This window comes from Euphorbia lathyris, chromosome 4 (genome assembly GCF_963576675.1).
Source record: "Euphorbia lathyris chromosome 4, ddEupLath1.1, whole genome shotgun sequence".
NCBI lineage: Eukaryota > Viridiplantae > Streptophyta > Magnoliopsida > Malpighiales > Euphorbiaceae > Euphorbia > Euphorbia lathyris.
Genome location: NC_088913.1, coordinates 28,226,388 through 28,246,385, shown reverse-complemented (window position 1 = coordinate 28,246,385; position 19,998 = coordinate 28,226,388). Strand labels below are relative to the sequence as shown.

The 19,998-nt window shown below is 36.2% G+C and overlaps 2 protein-coding genes across 4 annotated transcripts; one reads left to right on the top strand and one right to left on the bottom strand.

The window, feature by feature from the left end:
* Positions 1 to 178: 178 nt before the first annotated feature.
* Positions 179 to 4,461, bottom strand: LOC136227518 (beta-ureidopropionase). Of its 3 annotated transcripts, none has more exons than XM_066016208.1 (7): positions 4,172 to 4,461; positions 3,864 to 3,971; positions 2,915 to 3,103; positions 2,590 to 2,817; positions 2,282 to 2,506; positions 1,699 to 2,078; positions 179 to 485 (listed from the first exon to the last, which is right to left on the bottom strand). In XM_066016208.1, exons 1-6 carry the CDS (start codon positions 4,304 to 4,306, stop codon positions 1,713 to 1,715), a joined length of 1,251 nt encoding a protein of 416 aa, XP_065872280.1. In that variant the 5' UTR covers positions 4,307 to 4,461; the 3' UTR covers positions 179 to 485; positions 1,699 to 1,712. The 3 variants fall into 3 exon arrangements, with proteins under 3 accessions (XP_065872280.1, XP_065872279.1, XP_065872278.1); XM_066016207.1 differs by having other exon boundaries at positions 179 to 428; XM_066016206.1 differs by lacking the exon at positions 179 to 485 and having other exon boundaries at positions 1,558 to 2,078.
* Positions 4,462 to 13,981: 9,520 nt separating this feature from the next.
* LOC136226356 (uncharacterized) lies at positions 13,982 to 17,163 on the top strand. The gene is made up of 6 exons (XM_066014807.1): positions 13,982 to 14,430; positions 14,533 to 14,628; positions 15,720 to 15,760; positions 15,891 to 16,008; positions 16,195 to 16,275; positions 16,888 to 17,163. The coding sequence occupies exons 1-6, from the start codon at positions 14,224 to 14,226 to the stop codon at positions 16,942 to 16,944; spliced, it is 600 nt and encodes a 199-aa protein (XP_065870879.1). The 5' UTR covers positions 13,982 to 14,223; the 3' UTR covers positions 16,945 to 17,163.
* The last annotated feature ends 2,835 nt before the right edge of the window (positions 17,164 to 19,998 follow it).

The window sequence follows — 19,998 nt, the reverse complement described above, 5'->3', positions numbered from 1 at the left end:
TCAATTGACCATGCAAGACTGCATTGTTAATGTCTAATTGATACAAATCCCATTGTTGACTAACTGCAACTGTTAAGAGAATCCTAATTGTATTCATCTTTTACAACTGGAGAGAAAATATCAGTATAATATATTCCTTCTTTTCTCAGTATAACTGATAAAATAATCACAACAACTATACTAGAAGTAGTGATATTATATTTCTACCAAAAAAAAAGTAGTGATATTATATTACATAGGAAAACTAATTGAATGAATTTCAAGACAAGTAATTTTGACTATTAAGTGGTGGGGTAACTAAGAGTGGACTTTGATTTTCACATAGAGGAATAAAGAATGGATTAAAAGGGTTCTGAGTTACATCAAATAAATTATCATTCTCTTACCTCATATGCGTTGATTTATACGATTTACTCCTTGATTTATATCTGCATCAATCAGATTAACATTCTGATTCACATTGTTGTCATTCTCTCTGATTACATCTATGATATAACACATTGTCACCAATTGAAGAGAAAGATTGCAAAGATTACTTGAATAGCAGATTTGAAAAACAACAAAAGAAAACTAAGAAGAAAGGTTCAATTAAAAGGAAATTGTGCGGAAAAGAAAAATGAATTGCTCTGATACCATATCCGGAAAAGAAAAATGAATTGTTCTGATACCATATTAGAATCAATGATTGAAGAAAGAAGTTGAAGAAGATTTGTATTAAATCATTAAGTAACAAAGACTTATAATATGGTTGAGTATAATGGTAACATTAAGAATAGATTAACCAAAAGTAAAACTTAAACTAAAAACAGTAATACTTAATAAACTACAGTTAAATAACCTAAATAACTTAATTAACTTTGTTGGCTATTTCTTTTTTGAATGAGATAAATTTTGAAGGAGAGTGATAGGAACGGAATTCAGAAAAGTAAATAACTAGGAATAACTAAGAGATTGAGAAAATGAGGAATGGTATTATTGATCCAAGAATGAAACAGTAGAAAGAACAAACTAGAAAGGAATCCTTCCCTCTCTCAAAAAAACCCCTGCAACAAACAGATTTTTATATACAAAATTATCTACCCTTCATCCCAAACAAACTACTCTATATAGAAGAATTCTCATGACAGCTCATACGCCTAAGTGTAACAACCTCTACTCTATATAGAAGAATTCTCATGACAGCTCATACCCCTAGGTGTAACAACCTTTCATCTGGATACCCCTACCCCTAGAGTACTAACTTGTCAGTTAGGTGCTAGGTATCACCTACTGCTGCTTCTTGCTGCTGTTTCTTTCTACGGGTATACACCCTCAACTCCTTAGGCCCATTACCATTTTCATGACAATCCCCTCCTTTTGTAACATTTGACAATATTTTAAAAGATCACTTAAATTGTGTAACTCTTTGTACATTTGAAAATAAATATTTTATGTAACTTAAAAAAAAAAAAATTAAGATGACCCATTGTTGAAAATTACTAAGAGCAGAAAACAGGTGGCGCAGAATGAAAATCAAAACCACTGCTAATAAGGCATTTGCTGGATCATTTCAACATATGATTTTATGGATCATCCCTTTCTTATTTGTAACTGAAGGACAATAATATTCAAACAATTGCAGATAATAGTGTTCAAACTTTAAACATTTACAGAAATGAACACAGATTACATTTATTAATCTACAAGTTTGTATGGTACCTTGATTCTTGGACTTACAAGGACTTCTTGTGTAACAAGGGATCAGATATGACTTGAGGCACAAAGTCTGGCTTCAAGTAATTGGCCAGCAGATCAGCATACAACTCGTAGCGAGCAGTCATCCGAAATCCCCATTTGTCTTTCACCTGTCTACACAGGTTCAGGTCTATGTCTGAGATCAATAATCCATCCCTGTGACGAGAAATAGAGGGCGTGCAAGACGCATCTGGTGCTGAAAAATGACTAGACCCATAGAAATGCCCAAAATCTGTATGTTGTGGCTTCCCATCACCCGAAGTGAATGGATTTGGGAATGTCTCGGTGCCAACACGATTCATAGATCCAACAAAGTAACTATTGGCTATTGCAGCATTACGAGCCTGTAAAAACAATTCATTTTATGCACCCACTTATCCAAAGCAACCATTCAAACAGCTCAAAACTAGCATACATAATGTTAACTCAATCTATTTGAGCATCAACGTCATCTATATGAAAACCATTGATATTATTGGAAGTACATTCCATCATGTAAGCTAATAAAAAGTGTAAGAAAATATCGATCACATAGAAGTAAACTAACCTCTACAGACCACATTGGTTCACTAAGTTCACCGACAGTTGCAGAAGGGTTGAAAACAATCTCTGCACCATTAAGGCCAAAAGCTAACCAATTCAATGGGTGGTGCCTCCCATAGCATATATTTACAGCAATCTTTCCATAAGCTGTTTCGAAAACTGGATGTCCTGTATTTCCTTCCATGTAGTATGTACTTTCATTGAAGTCGCCAACCCTAGGTATATGGTTCTGCCGAATGGAATGTCAGTAACATGTTCAAGAAACTATCTTACAAGCAAAATATATGACAGAGGTTTCAAACTTGCAATTACCTTCCTATGTTTACCAATTATGTTCCCATGATTTCCAATTATAACAGCAGTGTTCCAGATTGTCTCTCCATGATTAACATCTCTTTCAAGAATTGGACTTATAATGACCATGTTATATTTGCGTGCATATTCCTGAAGAAACTGTGTCGATTCTCCATCTATAGGCTCCGCAAATTCACACCACCTCTTCTCCCGAGTACAAAAGGCAAATGGCATCATCCAGGCTTCCTGTAACATAATTACATTTATCATCACTCCAGACTCTTAAGAGGACAATGAAAATATTAATAAATGAATGAAACTTAACTCTCATGCCACAACTTACTTGCAGGCATAATATGTTCACTCCTGAAGAACCTGCAGCATCAATTATTGGCTTCAATTTCTGATAGATGGCCGTCTTTTGGTCTGAAAAAGGGGCAGTTGTTGGAAGAGCTGTAGAGTTCTGAATAAGACCCACTCGAACTACTCGAGGTTGTCTCATTAACTCTCCATCAGCACCAAAACTGAAGGCCTGAAAGATATAAAGATGAATACTTGAGAACAATAAGTGTGATAGCACAAATAACTGAAGTATCCTATCATAGATTATAAACAGATGCTTAATTGTATATATTTAACAAATTAACCTACAAAAGTATTCATAGACACGACACGACCAATATAAAAATGTGAAGTCTCGTGTCACAAGGCTTCAACATTAAAAGAAGTCCCAACTTTCAAGGGCTTGATTCTGTCGACAAACTATTCAATATTCCCAAGGCATTTACCAATCTATGTTGAGACCATCCGACATTAAAGCAGATGCACAATCAATGAAAAAATTATTCACTCTAAGAATATCAGTAGAAGGCCAATTTCGGAGCATTTGAATGAATATAGAACAATTCAACGTTACTCGGGAATAAGGTTCTTTAAAGTAAGGAGATCTTAATATCTCGTAACAAATTATCCACACTGTGAACATCTAATCACCCATTTATTTTCAAAGCAATCATGTTAGAGCTCTTTCAACTTTCAAGGTCTTGTTTTCATTTATCCTCGAATCATTTTTATAGACATCATAGCAAGATTCCAGAAAGTAACCTCAAATCCTTCATACCATGATCATAATCAGCTTGAACACCATCTTTCAGAGCCAATAAACATACCATCTAGGTTTCAAAAATACATAAACTTTGAAGAATAATTATAGCATAATATATAAACAGCCAACTCAGTTCTTCAAATAGATTGTAGTGGTGAATGAACTTATAAATAGAACAGGCTGCTACCTGTAGATCAAAATCATGATCTGAAGAGAGAGATTTTGCAGAATCTGGTAAAGGTAAAGGTTCAAGAGCTTTCCCGCAATTCAGACCCAGAAGCAACCGGCTGACTTCCTGGAAAATTGTTAGTCATATCATATGATGATCCAAAATCGAGAAATTGAAAATCAAATACCCATAACCCTCTACTGCTTCAAATTGATCAGAGAAACAAGAAGATAGAAATTGCAGAACTATATAGATATGCTTAGAGTTTCTAGTAAACCCCAAAAGATAGAGAAATTGAATCTGACAGAGAGAGGAAAAGGAATTACCGTGAAAAGATGGGGCTTGAGATTAGAACTGAGGAGATGGTGAAGGGAGTCATACCCACAAATGGAACCGTCTTGAGCGGTGGTGTTATCTTCGATAGTGTGATTATCTGTTGCATCACTTCCATTTCTCTCCATTTTGATGCTGGTGTGTCCTCTGATGATGGAAAGAGAAAAGATGGTTTTCTCAATTGAATATTGTATTTGGATTGACTACAATTGGAGGATCCCTTCCATTTCCATCTAATCATTTTTTTTAATATTTTGTGTATGATAAAAGCAGTAATTTAGAATTTTAAATTAGCTGGATTCTTGTTTTTGTTGCATGAATTCTTATTTATAAAAGCATCTCCATCATGTAAACTAATCACATCACTAACTTTCAATTTCACTTCTAAATACATTTCATTTTATAATTATTTTAATAAAAATATCATTTATTTAAAAAAATATCCAAAATATTAAATTAATTAATGTTTCAATAAAAAACAATATAAAAACTAATTATGAAAAAATATTATAACCTTCAAAAATTTACAAAACAAAAATACATTTTTTTTTTTTTTTGACAAAAGGATTAACTTCTTCATTAAATGGTAGCTAAAACATTACAGATAAAAGAAGGAGGCTCAAACAGTCAGACCCCTCGATCAGTACTAGAACTCACCGCCCGAGCAATAGAGTGGACTGCGGAGTTAGCTGACCTAGGAACAAAACGAATTGAGACATTTGTCATATCCTGTAATAAGGATTTACAATCGTCAATGATTATGTCGAGGATCGAACGACCACTAGTTTCTCGCTTCAGAGCATACACTAGTAACTGTGAGTCCGACTCCATAATTACATCCTTCCAACCCGACGTTTTTAGCCAGTTAAGAGCTTCGCGGAATGACAATGTTTTTACCAGAAAAGGATCCAAACGGCAGTGCAGAAGCCCATTACCTGCTACCAGAAATTCACCAGAGCTGTTCCGACCCAGGAAGCCAAAACTTGCAAGATCTTCTGCAACGAAAATCGCCCCATCCACATTCACTTTCTGCATACCAGCTGGAGGCGGAGACCAGCATCTTCTTTGTTGTCCTTTGTGCTTGACGGTGTCCGTTTTTCTTGAGCCTCTACCCATCGGGTCAGATACGAAGCCGCAGAGGTAAATAGTATAGCCGAGGCTGTCACTGAATTATTCCAAACCTTGTTGTTCCTATTTAACCAGAGGAACCAACAACACACTACTATAAGTTCGCTTTGCTCCCTGAAATTGTCGTGTACCAGCTTCTAGAAATCGGCAAAATTGGCGCAGCGGGCACTAAGATCAGAAAGCGGGGTACAATTCCAGAACACACGAGCTGACCTGCACGCTACCAAGGCATGAAAGGCGTCTTCTTCTGCGGAGCTGCACAATGGGAAACTAACAGATACAAGTACGTGTCTTTTCTGTAAGGCTTCTAGTGTAGGGAGGCAGCAAGTAAGGGTTCTCCACAGGAAATTTCTGACCCTCGGCGGAACTTTCATGGACCAGACCGACTTCCAACATACTAGCGGATTGGCTGTTTTCCTTTCCCCCCCTGAACCGATATAATGTAGTTATAAGCCCCTTTTACGCTGAAATGGCCCTCCGGGTCTCTAAACCACTCCCACGAGTCATGTACCCGTTTGCGGCTGAGAGGGGTGTTCCGTCTCTGTTAGTAAACAAACCATATATCAAGTTCATATCCCATTCGTTATTGTGTTGACGGAGGCTATCAACCATATCACTCATCAAGCTTGCTAAACGACTACTTTCAACATAGGGATTTTCTGTATCAGGAAGCTAGGGGTCTTCCCAAGTGTTTATGGTCTCACTAGCCCCAACCACTTTTCGCATACTGGAATTAATTGTCGGCTTTGAGGCAAGAATGGTCCTCCATATGAAGCTCGGGTTCGGGCCTAAACCCGCATCAAGAAAGGAAGAATTAGGATAGTACCTTGCTTTATACACACGGGCTACTAGTGAAGATGGAGTTGTGAGTAGTCGCTAGCCTTGTTTAGCTAGGAGAGCTAGATTGAACATGTGTAAATTCCTGAAACCCATACCTCCATTAACTTTCGGTTCACACAATTTCTCCCAATCTTTCCAGTGCAACCCTTTACCCTCAGAACCTATCGAGCCCCACCAGAATGAGTTCATCATTCATTCAAGGTCCGTACAGAGCCTTTTAGGAAGGAGAAACAAGCTCATGGCATAAGAGGGCAAGGCTTGGATGATGGATTTAATTAGAACTTCCTTTCCGGCCCTAGAGAGAAACTTGGCCTTCCAGCTTGTAATCCTACCACGGACTCTATCAGCAATATATTGGAAAATATGAGTCCTGCACCTCCCAATCAGGGAAGGTAGGCCTAGATACTTATCCTGAGATGTTGCAAGGGAGATCCCAAAGAGCAAGCTTAGCATGTCTTTAACCCCAGAATTGCAATTTTTACTAAAGGATAGAGAAGACTTTGTGTAATTTACCTGTTGGCCCGAAGCCGCCTCATATTGTTGCAGGCACTACTGAATCTTCTGAGCTTCCTCACTGGTTGCTTTAAAAAAGAGATAGCTATCGTCTGCAAAAAAGAGGTGAGAGATGGATGGTGTAGTTCTGGCAATACGGCAACCATGAATTAGGCCACGCCTTTCAAGTGATGTTAGGGAAGCTGATAAACCTTCAGCGCAGATGAGAAAGAGATATGGCGAAATTGAGTCTCCTTGTCTGAGGCCCATCTGTGGTAAAATTGGCCCCATTGAGTTCTTGCCATTGATAATTTGGTATTTTCCCTTCGTAACGCACTGCATAACGAGCGATACCCACTGATCTGCAAAGCCCATTTTTCTCATAATGTGATGCAGGAAATCCCATTCCACCATGTCACAGGCTTTGGCCATGCCCAATTTAAGAGCTGCAATACCAACCCGTCCCTGAGTCTTTCTGTTCAGATAGTGGTTTACTTCGAAAGCTAACATTATGTTGTCAGATATTAGGCGGACAGGGATAAAAGCACTCTAAGTCTGGGATATAATCAAGTGGAGCACCTTCTTCAGTCTGTTTGCAATAACTTTAGCAAGGATTTTATAAATCACGTTACAGAGAGCAATGGGTCTAAGTTCCGTGACTTTTTCTGGATGCGCTTTCTTTGGAATTAGAACAATAGTCGTATCATGTATCTGCTCCGGGAACTCATCTGCATTTAACCATTGAATATATGATTTGACAACATCAGGTCCCACCAGACCCCAATAGTGTTGATATAAGCAGGGATTAAAGCCGCCAGGTCCTGGGCTTTTATTAGGGTGCATGGAAAAAACTGCCTTTCTGACTTCTTCCTCAAAGTAGGGGAGAAAAAGCTATGCGTTCTGTTCCAGGGTGATTTGAGCATGCACATTTTGTAAAATGGGACCCAGATCACAACCTACAGAAGTAAATAAGCCTATGAAGTGATAAAAAAATGAGCTTGTCTAAACTAGATTGCCAATCCACCCATGATCCCGTGTCGTTTCGTAGCCTATTTATGATGTTTTTCTTCCTCCTACTATTAGCTGCTGAATGGAAAATTTTTGAGTTTAAGTCACCCGCTTTTAACCATATCTTTTTGCTACGTTGCTGTCAATAAACTTCTTGTTGGAATAATAGCTTATCTAGTCGAACTCTTGCTTACTGAACAAGGACAACTGATGACTGGTCTGTCTGTGTTTTTAATCTTCTGATCTCGGACCTGCACGTTCGGATTTGTCCTCGATAACGGTCACACACGTTGCTGCCCCAGACTTCCAGGAGTTTTTCGCACTATTTATGTTGCTGAAGAAGATCACCCTCGCTGAATTCCTGCCAGGCAGCCGTAACTTGTGTCTCACAGTCACTTTCGGTGAGCCATGAGTTTTCAAAGCGGAATTGTTTGGAGTGAGTGTTGTTCAGAGTTAACGGAGCCAGAAAGAGGGCTGTATGGTCGCTGCTATGTGTGTCTTTGTTCCGCATGATAGCCTGACTGAACTTCTCCAACCAGCTGTCATTGAGTAAATTACATCAATGGTACCTGAACTTTACCCTAATTCACACTTTGATACCTAGATTATATTTTGTCTCAAAAATATACCCGAAGTAACGATGACCGAACAATTAAGTATATTTTACCGGTTAATGGCCGGTCAATGTGATTTTGACGAGTAAATTACACTGATGGTACCTGAACTTTACCCTAATTCACACTTTGGTACCTAGATTTTATTTTATCCAAAAAATACACTTCAAGTAAAGATGACTCATCAGTGATTGATCAACCCAAGTTTGATAATTTTAAATTAAAAATTGAGACCAATCATACACTCGATTAACATAAAATTATAATACTGTCATTTAGCTTATAAATGACAATATTATAATTTTATGGTAATTGAGTGTATGGTGAGTCCCAATGTTTAGTTCATGTTATCCGGTCATTAACCGATCAAATGAACTAAACCTTTCAGTCACCTTTACTTGTGTTATGTTTTTAGGATAAAATAAAATCTAGGTACCGAAGTGTGAATTATGGTAAAGTTCGGGTACCATTAATGTAATTAACTCATGAAACTCGCGTTGACCGGTCATAACCGGTAAAAATATACTAAATTGTCCGGTCATCTTTACTTCAAGTATATTTTTGGGACAAAATATAATCTAGGTACCAAAGTGTAAACTATGTAAAGTTTAGATACCATTGGTGTAGTTTACCCGCTGTCATTCACTAAAGCTCTGTCAAGCTTTTCCTCTATACTGTGCGTCGAACCTCTCCCTCTTTCCCATGTGAAAGGATAGCCCAACATTTTAATCTTAGTGAGCCTGCAAACTGTAATTGCTTCCCTAAAACCATTGATCATATTCCTAGGATGCCTGTTGCCTCCTCTTTTTTTTGAATCAACGAGAAGGTCATTAAAATCCCCTATGAGAGCCCATAGAGCAGAATAGCTCTCTCTTAAACCCTTTAGCAATTGCCAGGAAACAGTCCGTCTAGACCTCTCCGGACAACCATAAAAACCGGTTAATCGATACTCCGGCAAACCAAGAATAGAGACTTTGAAATCAATAAAATTAGGAGAGAAACCAAGTAATTGAGCTGTATTAGCCATTTTCCAGAGTAAAGTAAGTCCACCTCCCTGATTAACAGGGTCTAAGAAAAATAAACCAGAGAAAGAGAGTTTCTTTTTTATTGCTTCAACTTTGAGTCTACTACATTTAACTTCCATTAAAAAAAATGAAATCAGGATTAAAGCTAGTTACAAGCTCTGCAAACTGATGAACTGTCCGAGCATTCCCGGTCCCCCGGCAGTTCCAAGATAGGATACTCATCCGTTACCGCGAGCTTGGAGACTAGTGCTCGATTCAGATAATTTGTTACTTCCATCCTGGGGTGAACTCGGGGTACCTGCATCACATTCCATATAACTGGTGATGTCTGTCCGGTTTCCTGCAGCTGCAGCTGCTGTTCTTTTCCATTTTGGGTCGAGTAGGTCACACACCTCCTCCTCACTTCTGGCAATATTTTCTTTATCTGCTCCCACTATATCCTCACGGTTCAGAGCCTTGAATCTTGGAGGAATCGTAGTCGCTAGCTTCGGGATTTTACTGGCTGTTCTTCTTATATCTGATCCTCCTAGGCTATTCTGGTGCATGATATTCTCTGCCGGCTGGGGTTGAGCCTGAAGTGGGTGTTGCAGCAAAAACTTCGACTGGGGCATGCTTGAGTTCTTTCGAGTAGGGGCACGCAACCACGGGCTATAGGCGCGTTCGATATTCGCTGGATCCTCAACGGCTAGGAGAGCCGAACAAAACTTGTCTGCATGTCCAATGTGGCCATAGACGAAACAAAAAGTGGGGAGTCGCTCGTATTTAAAATGCACCCAAAATATCGTACCACTTGGCAGACTAATCTGCATCTTCCTTCTGATTGGTTGAAACACATTGACGGACACACGAATCCACATATAGGTGCGCGCTGAACCAGTAAAATTATTTGGGTCGGCCTCTATAAAAATTCCTACAAAGTTTCCAATGCTAATGGCAACCCTTTCTGACATGAAACCAGTAGGGAGATCATAGACCTGAATCCATAAGTCTGCATGAGATAGACGAGCCTCCTTAGGGTCTTGGTCATCCTCCAATCGTTTGATGAGTAACAGTTGTTGATCAAAAGTCCAGGGTCCCCTTTGGGCCACCCTATCGCGTTCCCATGGGTGGTAAAATTCAAACCTAAACAGATTCGGTCCAAGGTCCTCGATATAGATTCCTTTGGAGGGGCTCTAGATATCGGCCAGGGTCGTCTTCATGAATGAAATCTTCACGAGTCTGTTAGTGAGGAATGATCCTATCAAGCTCCAGGATTTTTGCCTGGATTGAACTGCGGTATCTTCTGGTTGGAGAACTAGGCTTGTAGTGGTTTCATCTTCCAGTATGAGCTGTGCGCTCATGTCTATGACAGCGTCCATTCTCCGGTGCCGGCGGCTGCACTCGTCAAAAGCGAGAAAGTCTTAAAAATACAACATTAATCATTTCTTTCTTCTTTCTTTTAATGGTATCAAATCTCTTCAACTAAATCTAATAGTAGTTATTAGACTTATTACAAATGCATACATGATTTCAAATACATATAATTATATATTTAGTGTAACATTGTTGTTAAAATATTATTATAGGATGTTTTATTATTATGTAATTTATTTCATTATTGTATTATTGTTGTTTTGATTACAGTGTTTTATATTAATAATTATATTTATAATATTTAACTTAGTTAAGAGATCCAATAATATTTATTTCAAGATAAAAGAAATAATTATCTATTTATTTTCAAATAAATTGAATATAATTTTTAAGTAATTAATATTTAATATCAATTAATTAAATTAAATTATTAAGTAGTAATTTACACATTTTAATTAATTTTAAATATATTAAATAATTATATATATATATATATATTATTTATTCATTTTATTGATGTTTATTAAAAAATAATAAAATAGGACATATAATTAATATTTTTAATCTGTGAAATTTTTTTCAATACTATTTTTTTTTACCAAACCACGAGATAACCATAGAGGGTCCGTACTACTTCGGCGATACTTTTAAGTCATCTCTTATTTTTTATTTAGCAAGCTTGAAAATCATACACATTTATAGCCACACATATGTAAACATATGAGATAAATGTATGGACATGTAAAGATATGTATGAATGGGCCTAATACATCCTTAGCCTCCCTAAGTTGTTCAAAAGTTATAACTGACCATGAGCTTCAAAGTATTACAACTAACCCACTCAACTTGCTTATTTGGAACATATAACCCCTTAAATGTCGTGTGGCATCGCGTGATTGGAATTTCAAAACGTATCACACATTGCTAATCACACGATGTGATGTGGCATTTGAGGAGTTATTTGTTGTAAATAAGCAAGTTGAGGTGGATAATTGTAACGTTTGAAGTTCAAGGGTTAGTTGTAGTTTTTGAACAACTTGAAGGAGTTGGTGATGTATTAGGTTTGAATGCTTTGGAAGATAAAACTTATATGACTGTGTAGATATGATTGTGCATATACGTGCATATATGGTATGATTTTGTGTTTGTTTATGGGTTAAAATGGCATGATTCATGCATTTAAGGATAACCAACATTGATGGCCACATGTGTATATATATATATATATATATATATGTTTAAGATAAATGTATGGACATGTATGAATGTGTATGCATGTAGGCGCTACATGGACATGTCAATACATGTATGAGTTCCTACACATTGATGGCTACATGTATGTGAATACATATGACATAAGGACATGTTTAGCCACGAGGGTTGAATGTTGATGACAATGTATGAATTTTTATCCTTTAGAGATTCAAATGTAAGTCTGAAAGGATCCAAAAGTTATAAACTAAATTGATGTAAGGACAATTGACGAGACTTAGTTTTGAGCTTAGTGTGAACTCATACAAGGCAAGAAAACACTTGGTTGGATCCTCAATGAAAAAATATCTTGTGCCTTTTGTGAAGAGAGTTGGACCCTATATGTTGGATTGAGTAGTACTCCTAGTCTAATTAGGAGAAAACAGAAATTTGGGTTTGATTAGAAAGTTGAACCAAGATTTTCAACCTTCCTTATATGTTTTGCACTAGAAGCACGATTCAGATTCCCATCCAAGGAAGGACTCTCTAAACCGACCTGTTGGAGATAGAAGCTTCTAGAAGCACGATTGAGATATCCGGACAACGTGAGGACATGATCTAGGTATGCTCAAGATCGAATCTCAAATATTCACTTATGTTATCAAAAGGCCCTAGAAGCCTAATCTAGCATTTTAAGGTTAAAGCACACATTTTCCTATTCCCAAAGTAGCATGACATTTCACAACTTCAATGTCTTCCTGCAGTGAAAATATGGCATGTTACCAATTGGGGTTCGGGACTACAAAAATGTTTCTTTTACACCACTCATAAAAGGTGTGGGTTTGGTGAGATGTCATTTCACCGATTCTCATATTTTCAAGTTCTTGTTTTACAACATGCGTTTTCTGCTCTTTTGAGTTTCCAGAGATTCAAGTAAGTTATTTTTATACTTCTCTTTTACTCCTATGTCTCCCAAATCAAAACCTTCATCTTCCAAAACAAAGAATATGACTCATAGAATAGAAGAAATTTCTTCTTCGACCACTCTAGCGAGGATTAACGAACTGAATGAATCCTACCCTTAAGGATAGTGAATGTAAAGCTCCCATAGCCACCCGAGAAAAAATTTCTCCATCTTCCTCATCCATATTTTCAACAAATTCTCTTAATTTCTCCCTGAAATGTTCTTCGATGTGCTTTCATACCTAGGGATTTTTCCATCCTAAATTACTCCCAACGCTTAGATGAAACTGATGTCTGTTTATTTATTTAAAATATGAGTATTTTATTATTGTTTTATTGTTATAAGTTTATTTATTTTATTACATTGTATTTTTTATTTTTATATATTATGTTAAAAATAGTGTCAAAAAATAATAATTTTTTTATAATAATTCAGAAATTATTATTAAAATAATAATAATAAAAATTACGATAATTATTATAATTATTATAGTATACTAATAAATAATTATAATAAAGATGAATGGATGGTAAAGTTGAACACCGATGGGTCGCGTAAAGAGGACGGAAGAATTGCTGCCGGCGGTGTATTGAGAGATGCAAGAGGTGTTTGGTTGTAAGGTTTTGCTCAGAATCTGGGTTTGGATTCCTCTTTTATTGCTGAGCTCTGGGGTATCTTTTCTGGGCTTAGGGTGGCAGAAGATCTGGGGATTAGGAGGTTGCTAGTGGAGTCAGACAATCTCGAAGCAAACAAGATGATTTCTGATAAAAGCGCTATGTGTTTAGGAAAATTTAGTTAAAGCAATTAGAAGGATTTGCTCCTCTTTCGATTCTATCAACTTTTATCATGTTTTCAGAGAGCGGAATCGGGTGGCAGATCGACTTACTGCTGAGGGCCATGAGAGGGCTTTGGGCGTCTCTATTTTCTATTCTCCTCCTGATTTCCTGTTATCTTTGCTTTCTGAAGATATTGTGGGGTTTGCTTTCCTAGGTTAATCACGGGTTAATTTATTGTGATGTTTATTTTGTCTTTACTTTCTTTTCCCTACTAAAAAAAATAATCTATATAGTAACAAAAACAAACAAAAAAAAAATCTATATACATGCATTGATAAATTATTTAGAAAATTAAAGCTAGTAAAAACAAAAACGACTCCATTAATACATAAAAAAAGACTTCATAAAAAGCAAATAAAATCAAAAAAGACAAGTGTCATTCATCCCTACCAAACTGCCTTCTGCATTGAACAGTAGGTGAAAGAAAAGAATCCGAAAACCTTTTCCACAAGAACTCCACAAACTAAAATTTTCTACAATAAAAGGAAAAAGGAAATCCCTTTCTTCTCTTTGTGCTACTTGACTCCCTCTACTTTTTAATTATTTTGAAGCTGAATTTTGTCTTACTTGCCTTCATTTCTCTCTTTCTAAGAAATGGCCACAAACAGGGAAGTCGAAGGAGGTGGAGTAGCAGGAGGAGACAGCGTTCCTCGTTTAGCCTCCAGTTCCAGATTGAGAACTAGAACGGACCCTTTTTTGATTGCTTGCAGATGCTTCAGCTTTTTGACGGCTCTTGTTGCCATCCTCTGCGTTGCTGTTAACGTTATGTCTGCCGTTCGTTCCTTCAGAAACGGATCCGATGTACGTTTTCATCTCTTGATTCCATTGTTGTATGCAATTTGCATATGAATTTTTAATGTCGGTGGGAGAGTTATCCACGGTTAATTGGTTGTTTCCTGTCAGATATTCAATGGGATATTCCGGTGTTATGCTGTGGTGGCTGCGTGTATTGTGGTTGTTGCGGAGACGGAGTGGGGATTTATCACTAAGTTTTGGAAGGTTCGTGCTCCTTTCTTAGGTTTTAATTTGGAGATTGCCGATGATTTTGCATTTCACAGCAGTTTTCTTACTGTAATCCAAAAAATTAAACTGTATTCCCTGAAAATCCAAATTGATTTCCAGTGCGTTTCTGTTTGGAACTGAATGTTTGAGATCATAATATAGACATGATGTGCGAACATCCTTGAGCCTGCATTACCCTCTTTTATAGTCTAGTAGTAATCATGCTTCCTTTTTTCTCTCTCTGTGAGCCTTGCTCTTTTATAGTCTAGTAGTAATCATGCTCTTTTTTTTTTCTTCTGTCGTTGAGCCTTGACTTTACTTTGTTATCAAGGTTCTTATTGCGGACAGTTGTGTCTGGTTGAGTGCATTTGCTTTACCAGACAATGAAATTATGTTGAAATGTTAGGAAATTTAAACTGAGAATTGTTCTCTTGCACAGGGACATTTCATTCTTAAGATCAATAAAGTCAGTTCTTGTGTAACAAATAAAACAAAATAAAGTCAGTTCTTACCAGCTTAAATTTTGTTTTCCAAGTGTCATCATGCGGGTCTGAAAGACAATGCTGCTTGCTTGCCTAATAATACACATAAAACCAAATACCACCACTTTAAACTAGATTAAGGAAATGAACTTTAATATTTTGGATGATGATGAGTTTAGCGGCTTCTTTCTTTGGAAATATACTTAATTAGTGTTCAGTTAGCAAAACATCTGATCATTTTAGAAAAAGATAGTGATATTTTACATGTGCTTTTGAGTACTTCATTTTGTACACATGGTACAAAGTCTAGTGTTCCTTTAAGAAAATATAGTGTAGAATTGGTTTAGTGCGATATTAGGCACTGTTATTCTATATTGTGGACTTCCTGTCTTGGATCTCACCTTTTCATGATGCTAATTGCAAGTGAAATTAGTGAAAAAAAAAGAGTAAGACTTGGAAATTTAACTTTAAAATGTCTTCACCTAATCGTTGTATCAGCACAAAACCGCAGTCAAGTTCAGATCTAGGACATATAATGTTAGATTGAAGTTGCTTAGAGACTTTGATCCCTTTATCCATTCTTAAAAATTATTCTGCATTGTGCAGGTGTTGGAGTACTGGGCTGGTAGGGGTATGCTGCAGATTTTGTATGTCCTATGTTTTACTAAGACCTTCCTGTTATTTTTGTTTACTTACACACACTCAAACAGACTCACTCATAGACACAATGGAGACAGATTCTTATTTGGAGTTTAAAATAACGGTTGCTCTGTTCAGTGTTGCTGTCATGACGAGAGCTTTCCCTGACTATTCAGCAAGCCAGAAGGTTCTTATTCTTCTACAAAACATAGCAAGTTATTTGCTCCTTGCTTGTGGTTTTCTCTATGTTGTTTTGGTAAGACGACATAAAGAATTTGTTTCCTTTACATTTAACTTTCACTTGATTTTGATTGAGTTTGAAGAAATTGCCAATCGAAGTTTACGTTTCAATGTTTGTTAAGCTTCCTTTTTCTAGAATTTGATCTTTATTTCCTTTGAGGAATCCGTAAACTAAAAACTGTATGAAAATTTCAATTTCTAGGGAGTTCTATGTATTGGCTTTCTTAAACGAGCTCGTCAGAAGTCAGCTATTACAAGGGAGCAAGCAGTCAATGATCTGGAGGTAAGATAAGTAGTTTGATTTAGGGAAGTTGATGAATTCTATTTGTTGTTGTTGTTTTTTTTTTTTTTTTTCTTCCTGAATTGCACTCCTAAGCTTGTATATGATCATTGTTACTCCAGTTTATGTAGTTATGTGCTAAATTCCAGACACCATATATTTAGTTCAAGCATTATATGGACTTTTCTTTGAGAATCAGATAACTAGTATGAATTCTTAGATATCTTTGAAACTTCCACTTGTTATGCATGTTGTCTGTTCATGGAGAGCTGGTCCTTGTATACTAACCTTGTAGATTGGAAGTTATGCCAACATATGACAACGATGAAGATGAATCATATGATTTAACTTGATCCTGTTTAAGTGTAGAAGGACTAAGCTTCTTCAGAATCCAAATTGTTGGTCGAAGATACTTTTGTTGTATGTGATACCTTAAATGGGGACCACATGTTTTGCTTTGTCATAGACTAACAGCTTGTAAATAAAAAATTTCTCTTTCAAATACTTATCCATGCCTTGATCGTTCCTCAGAATTTTCGTAATAATCATTTTGATAAATGTGTATTGTTTACTCAATTTTCATCTACCCAGTAACATTGGATTTTGAAATTGCAGGAATTGGAACGGAGAAGGGAGGAACTTGAGCAGTTGCTTTTGGCAGAAAGAGCTTGATGCCATTTGTGTAAGAACTGTTGCTCAGATCATGGCAAGTGAACTTCGTCAACTGTGTGAATCTCATGTTTGTATGCTTGATTTGTTGTCTGGTTAATTTTTCTGTTTGATCTTCTTGAGGCAGGATCTTTCTATTTTTTTTATTTTTTTTGCAAAGTTGTATAGTTTACATTTGTTATTCAAATATATTACTATCAAGTGCGTATCATTTTTTAATTATGATTTGAGTTTGATATTTTTAATGATTATAGTGTTGATCCCACACTTCTATAGCCCATTGAGCTTGTTGGGAAATGTGTTTAGTGCATATGTATCGATTATGGATATTATATTTCATGTTGACAAATAATGAAATAAATTTGAGACTTTCTGATAAATTGTACCTATGTAGTATGTACACTTGCATGCATTCATTACAATTCCTATTATGACTCTTTAGAAGCTGCAAATTGGTAGTTGATGGCTTCTTTCTTGATGTCCGAGATACAAAGACGGCAAACAACTTACTATCGACATAGCTTGTGCTTTTTGTATATCTCCATAAACCTTCTCTTTGATCAAAGAAATTACGTACTCCAAAAGTTCTGCATCACAGGGCAACATGAGAGGTCCATTGCTTGGTAATCCGAACTCTTCCTCTGCCATGTTAAATAGTTCTCTGATTATTTCATTGTTAAGATATTCCAGAGGAAGCGAAAATCGTTTTTGGTCTGTGGAATACACAACAAAGTGGCCCTTTGCAGCCGTTGCCGATTCTCCAAAAACTGCTTCTTGTTCTACCCTTTCAATAACTTGCTCTGGTGTGATCTGTTTTCTCCTGATCGCAGCAAACTTGTGTCGTTTTCTTGCCAATTTGAGAAGACTGATCATCTTGCTACTCTTACAAATCACAGGGAAAGGTTCTGAAAGAAAAATTGAAGGACTTCAAGATTGGAGGAATGCAAATCTTTGTGATGGGTAGAAAGCAAAGGAAATGAGTTGATTTTATAGTGAGAAAGCAGGTTTTATTAAGAAGCAAAAGCATGTGATTGGTAGATACAAGGGCCTGTTTATGAGGTATGGATGTTGGTGTATGTTTGAAAATCAAGTCATGTTATGTCATATATTTTATCCAAGTGTGAAGTGATAGAGCAGCAAATTGAAAAAAAGTGTTTGCTCATGACCTGATGAAATCATAAGGAAACAAGCCATATTGACCCAGACAAGACGAAAATATGCATGGATAAGCTGTCATAATTTTGATTTTTTGTTTTGAAACTTATCTAAATTGGATATTTCAGTGAAAGGTTGTAGAGTTGTGCAAGTTTGGATGACTAGCCATTTATGTGATAATGTAAATCACATAAATGGACGCAACTCACACAGATGCATATAAATGAATGAAAAATGTCCCCAAATAATAGTAGTCTAGTAGATTTGATTCATATAGTAATTAAAAATAATTCTAAATGGGTTGAAAATAGAAGCAGATAAAACTGTATTATATTGGTAAAAAACATTACTGAGGCTTTGATCATTCTGATCTTGGTGGTTTGAGAATCTGATTGTTCATTTCAGCATCAAGCCCCTAAACCCTTGATCTTTTACCTTTAGTCATATTAAGCCCCTGATGACGGGAAAGTCATCTTTAAATATAAAATTCAGTAAACAGAACATTATTCATTTCAACTGCATTTGCAATTTGCGTGTTTAATAGTGTGAAAACCTTTGTATATATAACATGGCTATGGAAAATATTTCCAGCTAACTAATTTGGGAAGCATGAGCTTAGTGTGATAAGAAAATAAAAGATCATAGATTCAATCCACTAAAATTATAGGTTAGTATGATAACAAAATAAAAGATCAGATCAGAGATTCAATCCACTAAAATCAGAGCTTATTGTGATAACAAAATAAAAGATCAGATCCAGATTCAATCCACTAAAATGAGAATGATGTCTCTAGATGCTTTTTGCCTTTTAAATTTCAAATTCTTTTTAGTATAGAGAATGATAATTTCTGAATAGATTCCTTGGTAGATCAGCAATACGAAATACATGGGGAATTGGTATAAGCTTTGATTTACACTAACTTTATGATAAATTCTTCAACATTTTATCAAATGCGTTCATTCTAGACCACTGTATTTACAGAAGCTACAAAAATATCCAAAACAAACCTGTGCTTTTGTTTCTGACTAGATAAACCATTGTGCTAATAGCAGCAGAAAAATGTATATATCTATAATTTGCCAGTGATGTTCAATATAAGCATAATTTGCCACTACACTGTTATCTAGGAACAATTTAGATTAATCCTTATTAGGGACAGGGACATGTTTTTTTTTTATTTCTTTTTATTTTTTATGCCAACCGCTCGGAGAGATATTCATGAAAATGTTCATGAACCAATTGTTTGTCATTATAGAATTTCTCAGGAAAGGAATACCAAATTTCAAAAAGAGAAGCAAGACCAAGTTTCAAAATTGTAATGAATTAATAAATAATTCAATTGAATTTACATTTGTATGTGTTTTTCTTAAATCTAACTATAAATACTCTTTAAAAGCTACAGATGGGTAACTTATGTTGTAGATGAAAAGGAAAAGAACAGCAACTATTTGCTATGGAAGTTAATAATGCTCTCTCTACATCTCTATTAACTTGCTTTTTGATCAAACCAATTGCATATTCCATAATCTCGGCCTCACATGGTAGTGTAAGAGGGCCACTGCCTGGCAATCCGAACTCGTCTTCAGCCATGTTGAAGAGCTCTCTGATAATTTCATTGTTAAGATACTCCAAAGGAAGTAGAAAACGTTTTTGATCAGCAGAGTATACTGCAAAGTAGCCCTTCTCAGCTTTTGCAGATGTACTGCAACTCCTAGTATCTGTAGTGTCAATGATATGTGGCAACGTGATTCTTCTCCGTTTGAGAGCAGCCAGTTTCTGCCATTTTCTTGCCAATTTGATGAGCTTCTTGGCACTGATATTCATATTCTTGGTAGAGAAAAGATTAACTTTTTTTTCAGCGGATTTGTGATGAGTGGAAGGCAAAGGAAGAGACTTGGTTA

Excerpts from the sequence above, each read along its gene's own strand:
- LOC136227518 (XM_066016208.1), bottom strand. The coding sequence starts at position 4,306 with ATGGAGAGAAATGGAAGTGATGCAACAGATAATCACACTATCGAAGAT. Across the intron at positions 3,104-3,863 it reads ATCATGATTTTGATCTACAG|GCCTTCAGTTTTGGTGCTGA; the intron begins GTAGCAGCCTGT and ends TATATCTTTCAG. Across the intron at positions 2,079-2,281 it reads AACCAATGTGGTCTGTAGAG|GCTCGTAATGCTGCAATAGC; the intron begins GTTAGTTTACTT and ends TTGTTTTTACAG.
- LOC136226356 (XM_066014807.1), top strand. The coding sequence starts at position 14,224 with ATGGCCACAAACAGGGAAGTCGAAGGAGGTGGAGTAGCAGGAGGAGAC. Across the intron at positions 15,761-15,890 it reads AGGGGTATGCTGCAGATTTT|TGTTGCTGTCATGACGAGAG; the intron begins GTATGTCCTATG and ends TGCTCTGTTCAG. Across the intron at positions 16,009-16,194 it reads GTTTTCTCTATGTTGTTTTG|GGAGTTCTATGTATTGGCTT; the intron begins GTAAGACGACAT and ends TTCAATTTCTAG.